This window comes from Opisthocomus hoazin, chromosome 1 (assembly GCF_030867145.1).
Source record: "Opisthocomus hoazin isolate bOpiHoa1 chromosome 1, bOpiHoa1.hap1, whole genome shotgun sequence".
Taxonomy (NCBI): domain Eukaryota; kingdom Metazoa; phylum Chordata; class Aves; order Opisthocomiformes; family Opisthocomidae; genus Opisthocomus; species Opisthocomus hoazin.
Genome location: NC_134414.1, coordinates 107,850,266 through 107,870,998, shown reverse-complemented (window position 1 = coordinate 107,870,998; position 20,733 = coordinate 107,850,266). Strand labels below are relative to the sequence as shown.

Below are 20,733 nucleotides of genomic sequence, written 5' to 3'. Positions count from 1 at the left end.
TTTTTAGCTCAGATTCTTACCTTTAATAGTTTTCTTTGATCTTAAATGTTGAGTTAAAAAAATATATTGTGGTATTTAGATTCTTTGAAGAAGACAGGTGGATTTTGGAACGAAAGAGATCCTAGCATCACTTTGATTTTAAAAGTTGCTGCATCCTCTGCATCCAAGTCGCCTGGCTTCGTGGATGCATCAGGTGAAGTTGATAGTTCCTAGGCTTATCCCCCATTAAAATGCTAATTAAAGATCTGTTTTGAGGATGGGGTGTTATTTTTAATGCAGACTGAGTCAATTTTGATCACTCCCCCAAACTTATTTTTGGTGACTTGCCTTCTATAACTTTCACACTATTTGCTAAATCCATTTCCAGAATAGAATCATGCCTTTTTGTTCAATCAGTGTTTGATGGAAGTATGAAATGGTTATCGTGTTCAGGAGCAGCTGGGTTTCTCCCATTTGTTCCTTATTCTAGATCTGGAGGATTGTACCGTTGTAGTTACAGAAACCTCTGTCCCTACCTGGTACTGCCCTATGTCCAGCTTTCCCTAGGCTGATCCCTCCCCACCTCTGCCCAGGTCTGAGCTTCCAGGCAGGTGTTCAGAGCCCTCATGTTTTTGTTGCTTAGTTTCCGGACATCCCGATTGCAGTCATCAGTCACACAGAGGCCATTTTTAGTGGGGATGCAGCATGGCTCCCATGTCTTCTATTCGCTTGATCTACTGCTTTTATCTTTGTTTTGATATATTCTGAATAGTACATATCCTTCAGTGGTTGTACCCTACTTACGACTGCTGTTCCATGTTGTTTATGCTTTTATAGTGATTGCAGCTTTGCATCTAGCGCCAGGAGTTCAGGTTTGTTCCCTAGGCGGATAAAGAACAACCCTGCCACAAGCCGTGTTGTATGCCTGATTATGGTTTTTACTAATAATAGCACTAATTTTTTCTTTGCTGTCCATTCTTAATCTGCTGATTGTTTTTTCATCTGTTTGCTGTGTCTTGTTGTGTACTAAAACAGGGTGTGACAATTAAATGACTCTTTCTGGCTTCCCCTTGTTTCTCATTGCAAAGCTCATCTTCTTTCTTAGGCCAATGTTGATCTTGGCTAGTTCACAAATGTGTGTGTGTGTGCTTTTTTACCATTTTCACTAATAAGTTTCTAGTGTTTTCTTATGTAGTCAGTGACAGTAAGGAATTGGTTTTCCCCCCAGTTTTGCTGCTTTTGAATTGCAGCTTTCTTCTAAGCATAGATTTTTCATTCTTTGATTTCCATCTCAGTAAATACTCAGAACAACCTTTGTAGCTGTTTAATAACCAAAAAAGGACATAATTTTATCCTACTATTGCTATGTTGAAGGGATAATCAAGCTAATTATGATGGATTTGTTTCTGTTTATAATTTAAGAAGATATGCCCACTGACTTTAAATGCTTCCTGTTGAACTGAATGGGTGGCCAGAAGAACATGAGTACATTTCTAGCCCTAAAACTAAGTGTTTGCTGTCTGCTTCCTTTTCTCTCTCTAAAGGCTCTTTTTGGAGGAGCTTTGGTGGCTTGAGAAGGCTTTGTTTTTAGGCAGTTCTGGTTTTTCTATCCCGTTGACTTTCTGTCTTCTCTTGAGCTTACTCTTGCCAGCTAACAAGGTGGAAAATTGAGCAGTGGTGCTAGAGTCTCTTCATATGGCTCTAGTTCCAGCCAGTGTTGTCCTTCTCTTTAGGACTGAGTGGCTCCTTCTTTTTCAGGAGAGATTAGCATTATTACAAGAGCTTTATTTCAAGTTCTTGCCATATTTCTGGTCTTTCTCTGAGCTGCTCTTCACACTTTCATGACTGATGAACTCATGCCCATTTGACCGTTTGCAGAATAGAAGGTACTTTGCCATCAGAGTATGCTTCATTTTTTTCTCTTTGCCAATTTTTAATACATTTGCTGGTTGCCGTCCGAGTTCTGTATGACTGATAAACATGTCCTGGCTTCAGCTGGGATAGAGTTAACTTCCTTCCCAGTAGCTGCTCTGTTTTGGATTTAGTATGAGAGGAATGTTGATAACACTGATGTTTTCAGTTTTTGCTAAGAAGTCAAAGCCTTTTTTCCAGTTTCCCATGTTTCGCTGATAAACAGGTGTACAAGAGCTAGGAGGGAGCACAGTCAGGCAGCTAGCCCAAGCTGGCCTGTGGAAATATTCCATACCATAGATGTCATGCTCAGCTGATAAAGGGGGGTTAGCTGGAACCTCTTCCAGGGGGCGTTGATCTGTTCTGTGAGTCTGAACTTTTTCGCAAGTTTCGCGAAATCCGTGAGTTCCATGAAATCTGTGATCGCTGCTCAGGGACTGGCTGCGCAATTGGTCGTCGGGTGATGAGAAAAAAACGTATTGTGTATAGCTCATTTTGTGTATTTTTTATTCTTCTTATTATTCCTTTCTTTGTTGTCTTATTAAACTGTCTTTATCTTGACCCATGAGTTTTACCTTTTTTTTCAATTCTCCTCCCCATCCCGCTGGGGTCAGGGGAGGAGCGAGCGAGCGGTTGTGTGGCCCTAGTTGCTGGCGGCTGGGTTAAACCACGACACCATGCTATAGATTTTACTCACGCTGGTGGCATATAATAACTTCCCCTCAAAAAGAGGTTGTTGGTGCTGCGTTGCAGTACTTACTGGTTATTACTGTGCATTTGTGGCTTTGATCCTGGGTGGTGGTGGGTTGTGCATCCCCGTCCATCTCTACTTGCGCAGGCTGGTGAGATGCTGAGGGAGGCTGTGCGTTAAACAGCTTTCTGCTCGCTCATGTGGTGGGTACGATAAACTGAAAGACTGGTGAGGAGATAGGGAGAAGCCAGAGGTGTGGAGGCAGTGCTTAGGGCACGGTATTTAGCTGTGGCTTGGGTGACACCTGGGGCTACGGTTAACTTCTGGGCGTGGGGATAGTGGAATATTAGATAAACTGAGCTGGACTCTGTGGAAAGGCGTCTGGTGATCTCAACGTGTGTAGTTCCTACGGCATCAGCAGCAGTGCCTATGGGGTCTCCCTGGGGGTGCAGGCACCTGGTGAATGTGGCCGCAGCGATCCTCGTCCATGGAGAAAGCCAGTGATATGCAGAAAGTACGTTTTGTAGGGTACCTCCGTTGTGATTGTTTTGCTGAGCAGGTACAGGGTTGACATGCTAGTTAACATGTTTCTCCTGGGCAGCCACAAGATTAAAAATTGCAGGGGTAGAGGAGTTGGGAATTTTGATCTGTAGACAACAGTCCTTCAGTTACTTCTTCCAGGGGCGGTTTTCCGAAAGCCTTTGGACAATCTGCAGTGACCTCTCTCCTCTCTGTTCCATGGCTTGGTTGGATCCAAAGGGCTCTGTGTTTCTGAGAACAGTGTAATGACTTGTGGCCAAATGACAGTGAACCAGGTTCCCTAACGAAGTTCACCAGGTTCACTAAGGGTGAAGCCAGCTGAAAGGGTCTGGCTTGACTATGCACACAGGAGGGGGAACAAGAGCTAGAATTACATACCAGGGCTTACGTGCTCTTTCTAGCGCTTCTGCTCTCCAGCGAGGATATGCTGGCACCAGCTTCCATTTTCTTCTTCCCCCCCATCTTCGCTTCCCCACATCTGTGGTACTGGAATTACTGCTGGCTGTTCAGGAAAAAATGTTGTGGCTCCTGGGTTGGGAGCCAGGCAATACCATTTCCTATGTCCTCAACTGGGCTGGCTCTGAAGCAGACCAAGGAACCTGTGTCTGTGGATATTATGGTTAGCAAAGGCTAGCCTATATATAGTTTGGTGGATGGCTTTAGGCAAGCTATGATAAACCATGATCTTTTTTGGAGAGGATGAATGAGAGGGATTACAGTGACAAGCTTTCAAAACCAACAATTAGTTTATGTTTTCAAAGTATGTCCACAAATGGGGAGGTTGCAAAAACGCGTAATATTTTACAATCCTTAATGTAGAAATCTGTGGCTTTCTTTTCTTGTTCTTTTTGTTTTGTTTTGTTTTTAAATACATGGGACTTGATCTTAGGCTTCATTGTGTTTAGAAACTGCACATCATGTTGGACATGCAGCCACTCAGGGAATGTGCTGATCTGTTGACATGTATGGAAGAGACAAAAAGCTTGTGTGTCATTTGAGGGTATGAGGGATGTAGGGGAGTAAGCTTACCCAATAGCATTTAACTTAAATCTGCGTGGTTTTTAAGAAGGGTATGTCAGATAACTCCACCACTGGACAGACAGTGTCTAAAGGTCACAGTCAATTAAGATCTCTTTTGAGCAGAGCTCTGTTTATGGATTGGCATTTTTTTGTGCAAGCTGGAGACAAGTAGCAGCAGTAAACTGAACAGTATTTTTATTCATTGACCTGACAGGTTTCTTCTGCGATAATTGTCTGAGCACCGTGGAGGCTTCTGCAACCTAACCATGCACAGCAGGCACAGTGGGAGAAGACTTGAATGGTAGATCCTGCTGCTTTCCAAGAGTGGGTTTCCAAGCCTAGGGCTGGAAGGACTACAGGTGCTCTGCAGTGCACAAAATCTTAAAGCTGTTAGGTTAGCTGCCCTTTCTCTCCTATAACTGCTCATTTCACTCACTAAGGTGGGTAAGTAAAGTCCTAATGGTTGGTGTCAGATTCTTGTTTAAAAGGTAGAACCTTGTAGACAGTAATACCTACCTTGGTGTCTGCTTCACAAACTCAGTCGTTCTTGTTTTTCTCTTCTTTCTTGAAGCCAGATTTCTGGTATGATTCTTACAGAATTAAACTATGGATGTCTCTAGCAGCTCTGTTACCCTAGTTTTTGGCTTGCGTGTGTGAAGTTGCTGCTTCACAACAAATGAGGATGTCTCACCAGTAGCTCCTGATTTAGATGGGTTTAAGTGCTGAGATCCTGTGTTGATGGAAGTAGTGTAGAACCTGTCTAGGGTTTGGGCCAGCTTTTGTCATCTTTGTGCCATGTAAGTCAAGCTAAAACAGCCGTAAGGAGCTCGGGTAGAAATTGTTCATGGGGAAAGTCTTCAGAGCCTCTGCTCCCCTCTCTCCCCTTGTGTTTTGGCATTTGTGGAGAACAAGGTCAAGTAAAGCAGAGCTGCTACCTCTGTCTGGCTGTTACTGATGTTTCTGCAGTAGCAGCAGTTTGAAAGAACACTTTCCATTATAGTAAACCAATACCTGGGTGTGATGCAGAAGAAGAGATTTTGTTCTATGCTTTCTCCTAGTTGCTGGCGTTGTTGTGAAGACATCCCTTGATCTCCTTACTTTGCTTTTCTTGATTCTGTTTCTCACCTTCTGTCCTGTCAGCTCAGCCAACAGATTTCACAGTCTCCCTTCCCACTCCTTGAGTACTGCTCAAAGTACTGACAGAGTAACATGCCATAGCTGCTGCTTCCCAGTTCTTTGCTGATAATATTTGTTTGTCCTTCTTGGGTGTGTGGAGAGAGAGAGGAGCGCATGTGGCTGCTTGGTGGTAGTTGTCAGACATATTAGAGGATGAAAAGTAACACAAAACGTTTAGAGAAGGCTAAAAATCCAGTCTTGGAAGAACATCCTTCTGTTGATGGGATATTCTCTAGTGTTTGAATCTATTATGCAGAAGTATTTGGTAGACGAGAGGTGGAGTTAAAGGGGGGAATGAAAGTATTAACATGGTCAACATCATCAGCTGTACCATCAACACGCGAGTCCCTACGTGATTTTATAGAACTGGTTTTATGCTATTTTTCTAGCGAAGGGCTGTGTGGTTACGGTCTGCTTGTCCATCTGTCAGTGTCTCCTTTGTAAGTTTTGAACACACTGGTTTTGTTCCAGGTAACCTCCAACGAGTTTTGGAAATCTTGGAATTTCAGACTCCTGTGATACCAAATTTTCAACTAAGGAGGCAGCCATCCTGAGTCAACTGAAAAATAGTGTTATTCTTGATTTTGAGCTAAAGCATGATTTAAATTAATATAGTGTAGTCCATAAACTCTCTTAATCCCTGCCTCCTAACTGTTTGCACTGTGGCAAGAGAGACCTTTGATATTTGTCTGTTGTGAGAAACAATAGTTTCGATTCATTGAAGAATAGTGGCAAGGTGGCAACATTTCTTCATGTGTGAGCATACTTGTCTCATCCCTGTTATTGTTTTACAACACAATCTAAGCATATGTTGGAAAAAAAAATGTCCATGTATTTTTGCTGCGCTTATAAATGTTTAGGCTCTTTGTGTTGGAACTAAATTTCCCAGACAGTTTATGCAGCCAGAGAGAGGGGAATAAGATTTCTGGTTGATAGTGAGGAGCAGTAGGTGTTGAGTCTTGACTGCCATAGGGCAGTTAGCCCATGGAAACAAGAAAACATTCCAGGCCATCTGTACTTCAGGTCTTTCAAAGAGCAGTCAGCGTTGCAAAATGCCATACATTGAACATCTCTGCTTGGCATTTGGAGGCTCTTTCATATCACCTTGTATCCTCAGGAAAACGGAAGAGAAATTTCACACAGCAGAGTGTGGGTTGCACTGCATTTTGTGAGACTCTGGTACCACCTTTGCCCAACCAACTTCCATTAAGGAATCTGGACATTAAACAACCCTTTTTCTTAGTCAAGGAGGACATCTCTACCTTAGACTTAGGAAACTAACTTTCAGTCATCTTGTACATAGGTGATTGAAGGCTTCCACAAGTTTTCTTCTGGGTGAGAAGGGACAGTGACTTGTTACGGTGGTCTGATTTAACAAAATAAAGTCTGAATAAAGCTGAAAATCAGCTCTTTCATTACTTTTCCGGTTATTGCTGTTGTCATCTCACTGGACAAGTAGACTTGGGAATATATCTTGATGTGAAATGTTACAAGGAACTCAGAAGAAGGCTATACAGTTTGGTTTGTGTTCAGTTGGACATCCATTTAATTTCCTTTCTCTGTAGGAGATCTGTTTCTTAAAATACTTCTTGTTGCAGAGAGTGTGTAAGTTTGCAGTTGTTTTCAAAACATTCTAATTTGTACTTTATTAACATTTTCATAGATATTGTTGAGTGTCATTACCAAAATGACTCAGCACTCTAAAGAGCCCTGATATGCAGTGAGCAAGAAAACGTTGCATCTTTTTACCTACTGTTTTTTGGCTGCCTGTCCCTCAAACTTGTTTTTCTAAGGAGTGAAAATCTCTGCATGTTAGACTAATTACTGCACGTCAGTTCCTTAACTCTTAAAACGTCTTGGATGTTGGCTATGCAAAAGTAATGAGATGTGCAGTGATTTAGCCAAGGGTCCGAGTATTTATTACGCATGTGCATTCACTTTAACTGTTGTGGTGAACAATGTTAGAGAGCATGGATGGTCCAGGGGCCTTAAGACTGTTGCCGATTCATAATTGCTCTTTGCCACCTATATTTATTTACACCTGTGCAAGGGTCAGCCAAAGTGATACCAGGTGAGTTAAATCCATTAACTGTTTCCTTTTTTCTGTTGTTGCTGGGGCCTGACTTCAAAATTGGTGGAAACTTTGCTGTTTCCATAATTCACAGAGGAATTTGCTGTTCTTAAAAATTTTCTTCCTTAGGAGGAGGTCTGCTTCTGTTTCCACTTTGAGCTCTCAGGTTACTGAATGATCTCTTCCAGTGCTGAGCAAGTACTGGTGTCCCTTCTAATTGCCTAATAAGAATAACCAGATTTGTATACATTTCCTGCTTTCCCTTTTTTTTTTTTCTTTTAAAGCCTGAGACTGCAGCTGTGCTGAAGCGCACTGTTGAGGCTCTTATGGAGAGAGGAGCTGTTGTGAGGAACCTAGAAAACCTGGGAGAAAGGTCTCTGCCTTACAAAATCTCCAAGCACAAGGAGCGCCACAGAAGAGGAGGGTATGCATGATATGTTTTTGCTTAAAATCTTATAAGTGCTCCTTTAAAACATGCAGAAGTAAATCTTGTTGTTTCGCTGTCTTCCTTGTGCTTTTTGGCAGTACACCTGTAATGTCTGTGACCTCGGTAAGGTGGTGCGTGGCTGTTTGGGCGTGTGTTCTGCTTCGGGTGTTTTGTGTCTTTTATTCGGTGTGGTGTCGGCTTTTTGCTAGTGTTTAGTTGTGGCGTTACAAGTAGCCTGAGTCCAGGTCTGCAGAACTACTTTCTCCAACGTACACAATGTTATTTTGTTACACCATTTTTTATATAACTATTTGCCAAGCCAGTCAAGCTTTTTACTGATAAAAGACGTACTTAATCTGCTGGTTGCTAATTGGCAGATCGATTCTTTTTCTCTGATGCATCTGTACTAAATGCTAATTTCCACGTGTACCCTGCAAGACCTGCTTGTGTTTCTGATACAGTTTTTGTTGAGGATGTGAAAGATGGCTTTGTGGTTTACGGAAAGTACGATAAATGTAAGTGAAGCTGTGAACAGGGACGTGGGACGTCAGGCTTCCCCTGCAGTGCCGGAGGAAGGTGCTGTGGATTGCACCCCTGCTCGCTCACGCCGATGCGGTGTTGGTCCTCGAGGTTACCTCCGAAACGGATGCTGGCTCTCGCAAGGGCTGAGAAGTGTTGCTAGGCAACACACGCTGCGCCGGGGCTGCCTGCGGTTAGCAAAATAACAATTAGTGGCGCGCTCCTCCTAAGCCCTGTAATGCGACTGTGCGTGATGGGAGGATTGGCCAGCCTGCCTACCTGCCATCTTCTCGAGGGCTAGCTTGCGCTGGGGAGGTGACTCCAGAGGGGAACCTTTTATGAAGACCTTCTTGGATCATCTCCCCGGGGTGGCTCACCGTTTCACTCCCTCTTCTGAGGACCACTTCATTCTCCTGCAAAGTGGGAGTGGTGGCAGCTGCCAGTCAAAGCAGACTGACGGAAAGGGTAGGGGAGGAAATCTCCACCACGTGCCTGTTACTTAACTGAAAGCAACGGCGTGTGGTCATGACTGTCTTGCACTCCTGCTCCATGGTGTTCTTCAAAACAAGGCTTGATCCTGCCAGTTTTGCATTTCAGGACAGGGGAGCTAATCAAAGCCTTGTCTCAAGGCAGAATTACCAATTACCTTATCCTTCTGTTGGAGTAGCAGCGTTTTATGAACATTAAAATCTTTTCCGACGGCTTCACCAGAACGAGGAGCTGGTGCTACTGTCTTTGTGTGGGTGGAGAGCTAAGGCAGTAGGACAAAGTTCTGCTAGTTTTGGATGCTGAAGTTGAGACTTTGAGCTTCTAGATTTTTTTTTTTTCCTAGAGTACTTTGTACTCTGTAACATTTCACCACTTCCGATGACAGTTTCCACTTGGCTTGGATGGCAGGACTTCTGCAGGTCAGGCCTTGGATTCTTGAAGAGGGAGGGAAACCAGGACAGGAGAAGACAGTAACCAGCATCACAAGAACTATGTAGCAGAGATGAATAGAAGCCATTTCTCCAGTGGATATTTCAAACGTGTAAACTAGCTTAACTCATTTACTGTAGCAGATTACCTACTTAATAAGCAGGACGAGGGGATCTGTAGACTATAACCCTCTACTTTGAAGAGTCCTCAGAGCAGATATATATTGTATTCTGAATAAAGCAAGGTTTTAGTAGCAAATAATTGCAATTGTGTATTGAAACACAGGCAGGAAGCCATCAGATTAATGTCACCATCGCTGTTCCTCCTCCCCCTCCCAGTTCAAGTGTCTCTAAATATTTAGCAGTCACTCTGCTTGTCCTGGATTTGGATCTTCTGTATTTCAATATGAAAGTTCCCTTTCCTAAATTGCTTGGCTTCTTGAAAGGGAGAAGTGTTTGAGAGAGGGTACTACAGGAAATAGTTGTTTTGTGTGCTTTTAATTGGAGAACTTAAATTCAGGAGAAACGAGATACGACAAGGGGAAGCAGCAGGCAGTTTCAGTACCTGTTAATGTGGGAGAACTGTATTTCTGTAGATTCTGCTAAGGAGATTGCAGTTCAGTGTTCAGATATAGTGGATTCCTGATGTACCATCCAATAGTTTATATGGTCTGGAGAATAATTTACTCAGGATATTAAAGATAATCTAGGAGTAGGAAGTGAAAAGTCAGTTCTTGATCCACATTATTCAGTCAGTTCTACTTTATAACATCTGTATAAAGTAATAATTTTTTTTAACAGGGCAAAGGTTAAATAAAAAACATTTTTAAGATGTCTCAGTAAGCTGAATCTACACCTGTACTTACTATGAAATGCTAAGGTGTAGAGTGGTGTATTAAGTGGTACAGAGTATGTTGCCTTTTCCTTAGTCTGGGCTTTTTCTGAAGTAACTGAAAGGGCTTCTGTGAGTGCAAATGATGCTGTATGTCTGGGGCAGGGAGAGTGTTGAATCTTTCAAAGCTTTTCTTTTTTTTGTTTGCTTTTATATATATATTTAGTTTTGTGATTCTTAGCAGAGCTTCAGCTAGTTTATTTTTCAATAGTATGTAGATGGTTGGGGGCTTAGGATGTACGCTGAATCCGTTGCTTTCTTAGACCTCCTGGCTGGTAAATCATATGCAAATTAGTGCAATATGATATTTGTAGCAACAAAGTGTATGAAAATTAGTGCAATATGGTCATTGTAGTGTTGGTCCCAGCTTAACAGCAAGTCTCTTAGAGACACCTCTTGTCCTAGTGACCACTGCATGAACCATCTTCCTGTCCCTCAGAATGGCATGGGATCCCCCCACCTGCGTAGGATGTTTGCCTGAAAAACAATGCAATCTTTCTCACCAGCAGAGTGACCTAGCTTTGCTGCCTGACAAAATTCCCAGAGCTACCCAGGCTGTGTCTCTTACTCAAAACAAGAGCCGTCAGTATGGCAGCTATTCACAGGTCAACTGGGATGTGCTCTGTGGCATGCCTAGTAGTCGTCTTTCTCCCAGACTTCTGCTGTATGTTTTCTTCATTTAGTTAATTCCAGCTTTAACTGCAGTTCAAGTCTTTACATACAGCATATCATAAAACTGAGTGAAAGGACACACAAGCGCAATGTGCGTAGCAAAGGTATTGCTGGACTTTAGCCAGGTTTTGGTTGTGTCTTTAGCTGACAGTAAAGAATCTAGCTGGAAAATACGTATTCAAAGGTCAACAGGGAGGATAGTTGTCTCTTTAATAAAGTGCTTTTTCCCCTCTGAGTTCCGTAGTGCTTCGGCGTCATCTGTCTCGAATGTACTGCATTACAGGCACATTACAAATTTAAGAATATAGAGACTGAGAATCTTACTGTCAGTTGATCTGTAAAGCTGAGATTTTTCAAAGCCTGCCAATAAGGGATTGTGGCCTATAGCTGTCACTGGAATGAGCAGTTTTACTCTCCCAGGCAGCTTTGAAGACCTTGGATCATACGTGTAATTGAATTGTTTCTTCTCAGGAAATTATACTCACTGAGCAGGTGGTGCATGTGCATTGAGGGTATATTAAAACAAATTTGGATCTTTCAAATGCATCTTGGCAGAAAACACCCTTCTTTTTTTAGAGACCTAATATAGACAGCTTTTGCATGTAAGTCATTATGAAAATAGTATGTTTCAGAAACCGTGTGGATACGTCTGAAGAATAAAACTTTTAATCACTGGTTTACTGATGTTTTAAACTGAAGTTGAATTAGCTGCTAATTCACATTTATGGTATTAATTGTCATAGTAGACTACTAATAATTTTGTTTTTAAAGTATTTAAGAGTGTGATTCAAGTAACATGTCACAAAATTGTAACAGATGCTATTCACCTTATAGATGAATAAAATGTGACAAGGACACATTGATTCCAGTGTGGGTTAGGTATGTAAATTTAGTTGAGGCATTGAGCCTGGGTGACTTGCCCGTGGCCACCGTGTCTCTGAAAAAACAGTGGAAGAATGTAAATAAGGATTCCCGACTTTATTTCCTAATGGGCAATAGATTTGTGCCAAGTATTTATTTTACTAGACACTACTTGTTTATACTTTTTAATGAGTTATATTTCAATTGCTTTTAGCACAGTGCAGTTTTAAAATGTTGTATTACATGTATTAGGAGGTGCTTATTTCTGGAACAAACAAAACTGAACTGATTTAAATAAGGTGTGTACTAGTATTTGAATTCAAGGAATGTTAAACTCTGGGTTTGTTTACTGTTTAATATGGTACAGAAGCATTGAATCCCTCAAAGCAGCTTTCAAATAAAGGGTCCAGAGGGGGGCTGGGTGATGGCATTGCAGAGCCGTTGCTGCACATTTGGTCAGTGCTAAACTGGAGAATATTGCAACTGCTTGCAAAATGATAGATCGCAGTAGCACAGTCTGTGGGTTTGCACTTTGTGGCATACCTGTTTTCTTTGGCCTTGCCAGGCTGTGCCTTAATCATATGCTTGTGACACTTCATGCTTCAGGGCATCAGATAAAGGAGGTGGTTTGGGGGACGTGGTTGGTATGTAGGATATTTTTACTCTAGGGGAGATGGTACGAGGGCGGTTGCAAAACAGATGTTTAAAAAAATAAAGTTCAGACACTCTTTTGGGAAGGTAATGGCCAAAACTTTTTGCAGACCAGGAATCTGTTACACTGGAAAGATCTATGGCAGGGGCTTTGGGGAGAAGAAAGAGGCCAGGTGTAACTGGGTTTGGAATACTGGGTGTCTTGCTATCCTCTAGAGATTTGTTGTCAGTGATTTTATCTCCCCCTCTTGCCAAAATGTTGCTTCCATTCTTATTTTTGTTATCTTCTTTGTAGAAAAGATGATGTGCATCAGCCTGGTCAGTGCTCGGATTTAGTATGGTTTTGTAAATTGGTAGAGCACTGTGGCCTTTCCCTTCTGCTTTGTCTTGTGCGTGTGTTTGCTTTCCCCTGTTAAATCTACCTGTAATACAGTAATTTGCTTAGACCTTTCTCCCCACATTTTTATTATTTCATTTACTTTATTTGTGAGTTCTCTAGCTAAACTGTGTGCAATTCTGATTATTCATAACAATTTTCGTGTTCAGTTTGCCAGTTTTTCATTGCCTTGTTGTTTTTTCCTTTTCAAATTTGATTTTGAAAAGATGGCAATTTTCTTTTGTTATTTGCTTGCTTGTCTCTTAATCTTTTTGTTTTGCTGTTCACTCCCAGTTATCTCGTCAGCCCACTTGTTCTCTGAAATAGCAAACTCAGGTCTTGCTTTTGTTCCTGCTGGATTGTATTTTGGGAGCTTATCTTAACATGTGTATGGGGTATTTTCTTAGGAGGTGTGCAGGGATGCTGGTGATTGCCAGGGTCCATGGAGGAGCACAGGGTATGTACCAATAGCATATAAGGGGATCAGGAGCTGGAAAACCAGGTTGCAGTTTTAGTTGTGCTGTGGACTTAGGGGAAAGAGGCAAGGCAAGGAGGTTCTTTCCAAAGGACTCAGCGTGAGGAGCTCAGCTCAGCTTCCAGGCCCCCACAGTGCTGCGATTGTCCCCAGGAGCTGGGTGCTGGCCTCCCTTCTGCTGCGGCCAGGAAGGCTTGGAGGCCATCGTGGCCTCCCTGCAGATGGCTCCCACCTCCCCCGGGTGGTTCAGGGTCTGACGCTATTGGTCTTCCTGGGGGACCACCTTGTGTTCTGCCTTCATCGTGCAGCCCGTGGTGTAACATTGCTTTGTGAAAGGGACAGCGGCTCTCTCATTTCTTGGTGACTCGGTGGCCCAATGCACAAGAAATAAATAGTGATTGAGGAGTATTTCGGTAATTGAGCATCATGTTGTTTGAGATTTGAATATTTTGGAAACATCTATGTAAATTATCTAACATGTCCAAACTTTTCCTCTTTCCATAAAGTATCTGAGCTTCGGTACTATACTTACACAACTTATTTTTAAAGAAGCAGCTTGTGGCAGAATAGTATTCCATGTGGACAAGAGGTGCTGGAGTGTCTTCCAATAACCCACACTGTCTGGATACAGTTTTATTTATTTTGTTTGTAAGAGTAAAATGTTAGTTACCCATCAGAACTGTTCTTTGGAGTGTTTACCAGTTTCAACGACCCTTCTCTTCTCCCCAACCCCTAGCAGAATACAAACTATTGCATAGTTAAAGGACCTCATCCTGCAGGTAAATGTACCAGCGTGTTTAGCTTCACTCAGGTAGGCTCTCTTGATTGATTTCGTGGCTATGGAAGACCAAAGAGGAGGATAGAAAAACAAATGAAAGAGGTTGCAAGCTTTTCTTTCTTAATACCACCAAACTAAATTTATAGTTAATGCACAACCTGTATTGTTTGTTCAGATTTTAGAACATCTTGATCTATTTCAGCAGAAAGAAGTTCTGGGTCTGTAATGCACTTGAATGAGAAAAAAAACTAGTTTGAATATTCAAGTATTAAACACATTTGTAGTATTTTCTGCTCAATGGATTGTCGTCTTCCACTAGATGGGGCTTGCTTCATTGATGAGTTGAACCATTACTTGTCCTTCGAATGCTTTTGTCCACACACACATACATGTAAGTGTGCATGTGCCTCCAGTATTTTTCCCTCCACCGTACCTGTGGGAGTGCAATTAGCAATTTTGGTGCTTTTCAGAAGAAATGGCACTGTGCAATAGCTGATAATGTTGTGGTGCCAGTATAATTGTCTGATGCACTAAATTCAGTAAAATCCTTGTGCAAGAACATTGGCTAGATGTGATGGCTGCTCTCAAATAGCGGGCTTGGCGGGATGGGAATCAGTCACCGTTAGGATATTTCTTAAGCTGTGAGTTGTACGGAAGGCAAAGAAGAGACACAAGCAGAATTAATACTTGCTGTGTAACTTCAGTCCTGCTCATAACGATTTTGTAAACTTTTCAAATGCTGCCCAGTGAGCATGACTTTTCAGATACTCAAAGTGGATCAGGCTGGTTTCTCTTTTGCAATGTAACGTTTTTTTTGGTTTTTTTTTTTTTATTTTATTTTTCTGCAACACTGCAAAATGTCTTTCCACTATTTAATTAGCTTAACTACAAGTGTCTATGTATGGAATTTGGCAAATAGAATTTCTGAATACTTTGCATGGTAGAATGTATTTTTTCCCAAAGTACTTGCTCATTATGGATTATTTGTGTCATTGCTGTGGCACAGTCTAGATACTAAGGTACCAGTTTTTGGTTTTGATCTGGTACTTCTCAGTTGCCGTCCTTGTGATTTTCAAGGGGCATCCAGGTATTCTATGTGTTTTTTAAAAGCTAAAAGTAACAGGTGTACTAGTCCTTCCAGCTACAAAATGATAATCCTTCTGAGCATCAATTTGCCTGCCTGCCCTGCTGAGGAAGCGCTAGCTACCACCAGAGTGGAGAAGAAAAGCAAACTACTTTTCTTCATAGCAGCGCAGTGGTCCCAAAGATGAAATGATCATTCAGGTAGCAAAACAATTTCATTAATATAGATTTACCTTAATGAGGTCGAACGCCCAGCTGCTCTCATGGGAGTTCCTCAGCTTCCTTTTGTCCAGGCAGTTTCCTCTTTTTCTTGTTTGATGCTTCACTTCTACTCGTTTGTCATAATGTTTTCTTTCTGTTGTATTTCCACCTCCCCAGTGGGGAGGCTTACCTGGTAGACACACTGCCACTATGTGAAGGAGAAATTTAAGCTTACAGACATTTTTTGGGCACAACCATGGAACCACAGAGCCTCTTCCAAGTCCACCGCACGTGTGCTTTTCCCTTGGCTCCCCAGCCTGACAGTTGTTTCTAGGCGGATTTAAAAGTGAGTCTTCATCCAGGTGCTTTTCAGGGTGCTTTGAAGTTGTAGACTGTCCATTTGAAAGCAAAATATTTGAGTATCCTTAGGACTCAAGGTTCAAACAATTTCTGGCTTGAATATGTTAAAAAGGATAAATGAAACCTGGCTCCCTGCCCCCCCCCCCGCCCCAGTATGCAAAGGCATGTCCTCCTTTATGTAAGATCATATTCTAGATTTTTTTTTCAGTTAATGCATTTTTTTCATATGTTTCAGCAGATAGTCTGCTCTCCTGTATTTAAGTCATCCTTCTATTTACAGTTGAGCAGGATGACAAAAATAACTGTGGTCTCGTAGTGAATCAGTGGAATTTTCCTGCATTTCTCCCCTGATGACTCGGCTGACTCCTAGAGAGCCTAAATGCTTTTGCATTTTTGCTTGCAAGAATGAGGTGGTTTCCCTCCTGCATTCCTGTATTTTTCCCTGTCTTTGAGTCTCTCTGGGGTTTGATTTTGTTTACTAAACAAACAGTAGCTACAGCATTGCATATTGGGTCATAGATCACTGCCTGAAATTAAGGTTGCTGCATGCCTTATTGAGGGTGGATTAAAAAAACCCCGTGGCCTCGTGACAGCTGATTTAAATGTGTATATTTTGGGGGGAAGGGGTTCCAGATCTCCTCAGGGATTGCATTGTTAATTGTGTTTGGTTATTGCTTTTGCAGCTGTTAGTTTCTTCTCTTTGTTTAATGAAGAAGTAATATTTTTTATGCTAGTCCTCTTTTCCTTCGCTCTTTTTTGGCACAGGAAGGCAATCGTTGCTCGTTAATGTTAAAGAGCGGTGGTTGTTTTTAAAAACTCGCGTTGTCCCCATTTACTGCAGTTTTGTATCATCAGATAAAATACCTATTCTGCGAGGAGTCATAAAGATATGCTGTAACAGCTCATCCTCCCATCCCCCCCTTCTCCTTCAGTTATCAACAGTGCGTCAGTGGAAATTTCCACCCTTTGCTAATGTGAGAGAAAGCACAAAGTTGCAAAGCAGCCTTTGGAGAAAAAAAATATTGCCGTTTTAGGAACACAATGAAAAGCAGCATATGACTTGCAAGCAGAAGTGAAATTAAAATCTTGAGAAACAGTGGGACTAAAACGGTGCAGCGAAGAGCACGGTTTGTGATATGAACGAATGCTCTTGCTGAGGGAATGGGGCACAACAGTGGTGGTGGATCGCCAGCTAGAATTTCTCCCCCCATCCTCCTCCTCTTTGTTAGTTGCAACTGTGAGAGGATTTGGGAGGCTTCTTCCCAAGGAGAAGAGTTAAGTGTCATCTGTTAAATTTACCAGTGGCTTTTAATGTCTTTAACAGAAAGTATGACTTTCCCTTTTTAAGGGGTGTGCATCCTTCAGATGTTGTTGTGCTGTATTTCTAATGAGTTGTCCAAGCTTAAAAATTCTTTCTCTCCCTAAACTTTTAACCGGGTGGCATCTCTTAGTTCTGGAGACTAGAAAATGGTAGGCAGTTCAGTTTTCCAAATATATGAAGCCGAACCCTGTTACACATTGAAACCTGTGAGGATCTGCGAGGAGGACAGAGCCCACCAGAGTTCCTCCAAATCCTTTTTGAGACAAGTTATTCCTGTAGCTCTTGGTAACTGTGCTGCAGTCAGAGGAGCAGCACCTTTGCTGATGTGATCTGGCACTGGTCCCTTGGCTTCAGTGATGCTCGGCCACAGACCACGCCAGCTGGGCATCTCTTTTGGAGGACTTGTTGGTTCAGTACGGGCGGCAGGGAGGTTTTTTTCCATCAGACCCCTCACGAGAATTCAGTGCTTCAGTCTGGTCTTTCTGAAAAGGACTTTAGAGCCCAAATATGGCTATTAAGATTTTCAGGGTTAGGGTGTCTGGCGAAGAAGTTTCTTCACTGTGTTCTGCATGGGTGGATTCCACCCCCGTGCAGTAATTCAGCACACGCTGCTTGAGTCATTTCTGGCCCGATGGGTCTGCTGTATGCAATATTTTTGATCTAACTCATTTAGTTGGGTGAAACTGAACTCCACGCAGCAGGAAGAACACAAACATGTCTGTTTTTCATGACCCCGTCTTCCTATATTTCCTGTTCAGCTTCTGGCCTTGGGGACTTACCGTTCACAATCACCTTTATGAATGAGGACTGTGAAGGTGATGCTCACGCTGCAGTGGACTTACTAAGAATCCATACCTTGTGCAGAACAAATTCCTCTCTGTTAGGTGGAGTTCTAAAATCAAACTAGGATGCTTAATCCTGCTTGGGTAATACGACTTCGTTTAAGGGATATCAATTTCAGGTTGTACTGGTGCTTCATGGGGAGGTGTGCTGGAGTGGACTAGGAGGAAAGGGGAGCTGTAATGAGGGGATGTGTAAAGATTAAAACGAAATAGCTAGGTGCAAAGTGCTGCGCTGTGCATGTAGGCTTTAAATTACTGCCAGTCTTGGAAATGAGGTGAGTGGTTGGTTGTCTTCAGCCCAATTTCTGAGACAGTTGCAGTGTCTTTTCATTGTACTGTAGTTAGTGCCGTGTCAAATGCAGACAAAGTGATTCAAAAGTGTTCTGGTTACAGCTCTGTTGACAATACTGGTTCACTCACAGCATTTGAAGGGAGGAGGGGTGGCCAGTGACATGGCTCGCTCACATTTTGCAGTGGCGTGATGGCTGGCATTAGGTTGCTCGCAGGAAGAGTAGACGTGGTGTTGCTAATGAGTTTAAGGTACATCTCGCATTAAGAGACAGGACCTGAATTTGTGTACCTGAGGTTAAGTTAGTGTGCAGTGCGTAGTTGTGTCCCTTGCCTGAAATGGGGCTCATGAAGTCCAAGACACTTCTTTGCTTGTCTGAGCTTACTGGAGTTTTAGAGTCTTGCAAAGTTATAGTTGAGCTCATAAAGAAGGTTCAGCAAAGGAGTTTATTGCACAGGTAACCTCAGTGACTGAAAATATTAATGAGGAGCAACTCCCTCCTTCCTACAGGTAGGCAGTTGGCTTTTTCTTTATAGGTGTCAAAGATAGCCGTGTGGGGACGTGATGTTCTTACCTGGAGCAGTGCCTGTGTGGGAGCGAGATCTTTTCAGTCCAGCCGAGGTCAGCACGGCAGTGTGCTTGTCGGGTGCCAACTGTGCGAGTGGGCACTGCCTGCACGCGGCTACAGCTTCTGCCCTCGGATTGAAAACTGAAGACAGGTTTGCATCAGAGATGTGTCTAGTTTGGGATAAGTCCATCTCCTTGGCTTTCTTTTGCTGTTTTGTTTTAATTTGCATTCAGCTCCGAAGCAGAACTTTAAAGGAAGAAATGTGCCTGTAACTATATGAGCTTGAGATGTTTCACACTGGCATCTGCTCCCCAAAGAAGCAATGCTGTGAATTCGAAGGAGGAGAATGCATGTTGTAACTTAAATGAATGTGCCACCCTACATTTTTTTTAAGACTATGCAAATCAAGGTGTGGAAATGAGTGGAACAGGTACAAGAGTAGTAAACTCTCTTTAATCTCCTTGGGTAAGCAGTGCTGTACAACAAAGAAAAGTTCAGGCTGAGCCTGCTTCAATAGAACTTTTCGTATGTGAAATCAAGATAATACTGAGCTTTTATGTAAAACAATTCTGGTACCAAAATGTAAGAAAAAATTAGAAAGTTCTATTTAAGAAATTCCACAGAACAGTTACTTGAATTAAAGTTGTTGCAGTACTGGTATTTTTTTTTATTTTGTGTATGTTTCTCATTGCAGGTATTTTTTGATAGACTTAGAGGGCCCGCCTTCGATTGTATCGACCATGATGGATCATTTAGGACGTGATATTGATATAATTAGACGTGCCTTTGTAAAGCATCCTGTATCAAAGACAGAAGAATGCAGTGGCATGATCCCAGTGAACTATGAAGATAAACTAATTGCCAAGAAGTGAATATTCCAAATAGCTTGTTTGAAATTTAAAAAAAAAATTTTTTATTCCTGCATTGGAAAACAATTGTGGCAACTATTGTCCATCAAAAATATCAGTTTTGGCCATGTTGTGTGTGGTATAGTACACTGTCTTCAGTTACTGTAACATTTGAGGTTTCTTTTTGTTTCAGATAATTTGAATAGGCTTAATCTGTATGCTCATCTTGATATATGACAACTCTGAAAATGGATTTTCTTTTCTTTTAGAGCATTTCATTGATAATGAAGATTTATCCATCATCAGAATGCTAAAAATAGTATTCTTTTCTAAAGACAGATTACTTCAGAATATGTATATTTACATAAGAGATTAAGAAGTCTACAGTGTAAATATAGCAGTATAGGATATGATTTGTTGGAGGGTTTTTTTGATTGCTTTTGGAAAAAGGTAATAAAAGTGTGATTAAAAATAAAACTTGACTCATTTTTTAAAAGCCGAAAAGGTGCAAGAAAAATTAAGTTACACTGCCAAAAGACACGTCATACTTCATTCATTAAGGTAATGACTCTGTTCAAAGTACAGGTAAAAAATTGTTCTCTATGGAAAAGGCCAGATAATTCCAGGTGGCAGTTTAGAGAATAACCATGTTTATATATGAACAGAAGAATAAAAGATGGTTTGTTTTACCATCAGCTAGACCCAGGCGGACATTTCAAACTGAGAAAAACACCAGAACAAAGGTATTAACGTGTATTTTGTTATTCTTTTTCTCTTATAAAACCAGGAGAAACAGCAATGTGTGTGAAAGATGACATTAATGTAGTACAACCTCCTGCAGGTCTGATGTAAATTCAGTAGTTTGCAAGCGGATCTCCATATTTCCTACACGCTACTGAAGGAGGGCACGGGCCATTTCTCCCAACTAAGGAGTGTGTGTGTAATTTCTGTAGAAAAAAGTAAGTTGACAAAGTAAGTTGGGCAAAGAGGACATTGTTTACATGAATAAGCTTCACCTAGAAGCTGCCTCCTCTGGCACTCCAGCGTTGTGTGTTGCCAAAGGGAAGGCCAGTCTGGAGGCTGAGGGCGGATTCCCAGAGACCTGCGACCAGCTGCTCTCTAGAGTGCTGTTTCATCACGGGTTTGTTCTCTTGTGGAGGTAGCTGGGTCATGTTTTTAGGAGATGCTGCTTTTTATTCTAGGTGCAGAACTTCGGGGGAGAAAGAAATGAACATTTCTGCTGAATATCTTCTTTTTTTAAGGAA

General features: G+C 41.9%; 1 protein-coding gene across 1 annotated transcript in view; it reads left to right on the top strand.

Moving 5' to 3' along the window:
- The window catches only part of MRPS6 (mitochondrial ribosomal protein S6), a 46,725-nt gene extending 26,780 nt beyond the window's left edge, over positions 1 to 19,945 (top strand). Inside the window, exons 2-3 of the mRNA XM_075432419.1 lie at positions 7,673 to 7,812; positions 19,315 to 19,945. Of these exons, the coding sequence (XP_075288534.1) occupies positions 7,673 to 7,812; positions 19,315 to 19,492 (318 nt within the window). The 3' untranslated portion in view covers positions 19,493 to 19,945. The remainder of the gene's footprint in view (positions 1 to 7,672; positions 7,813 to 19,314) is intronic.
- Positions 19,946 to 20,733: the final 788 nt, after the last annotated feature.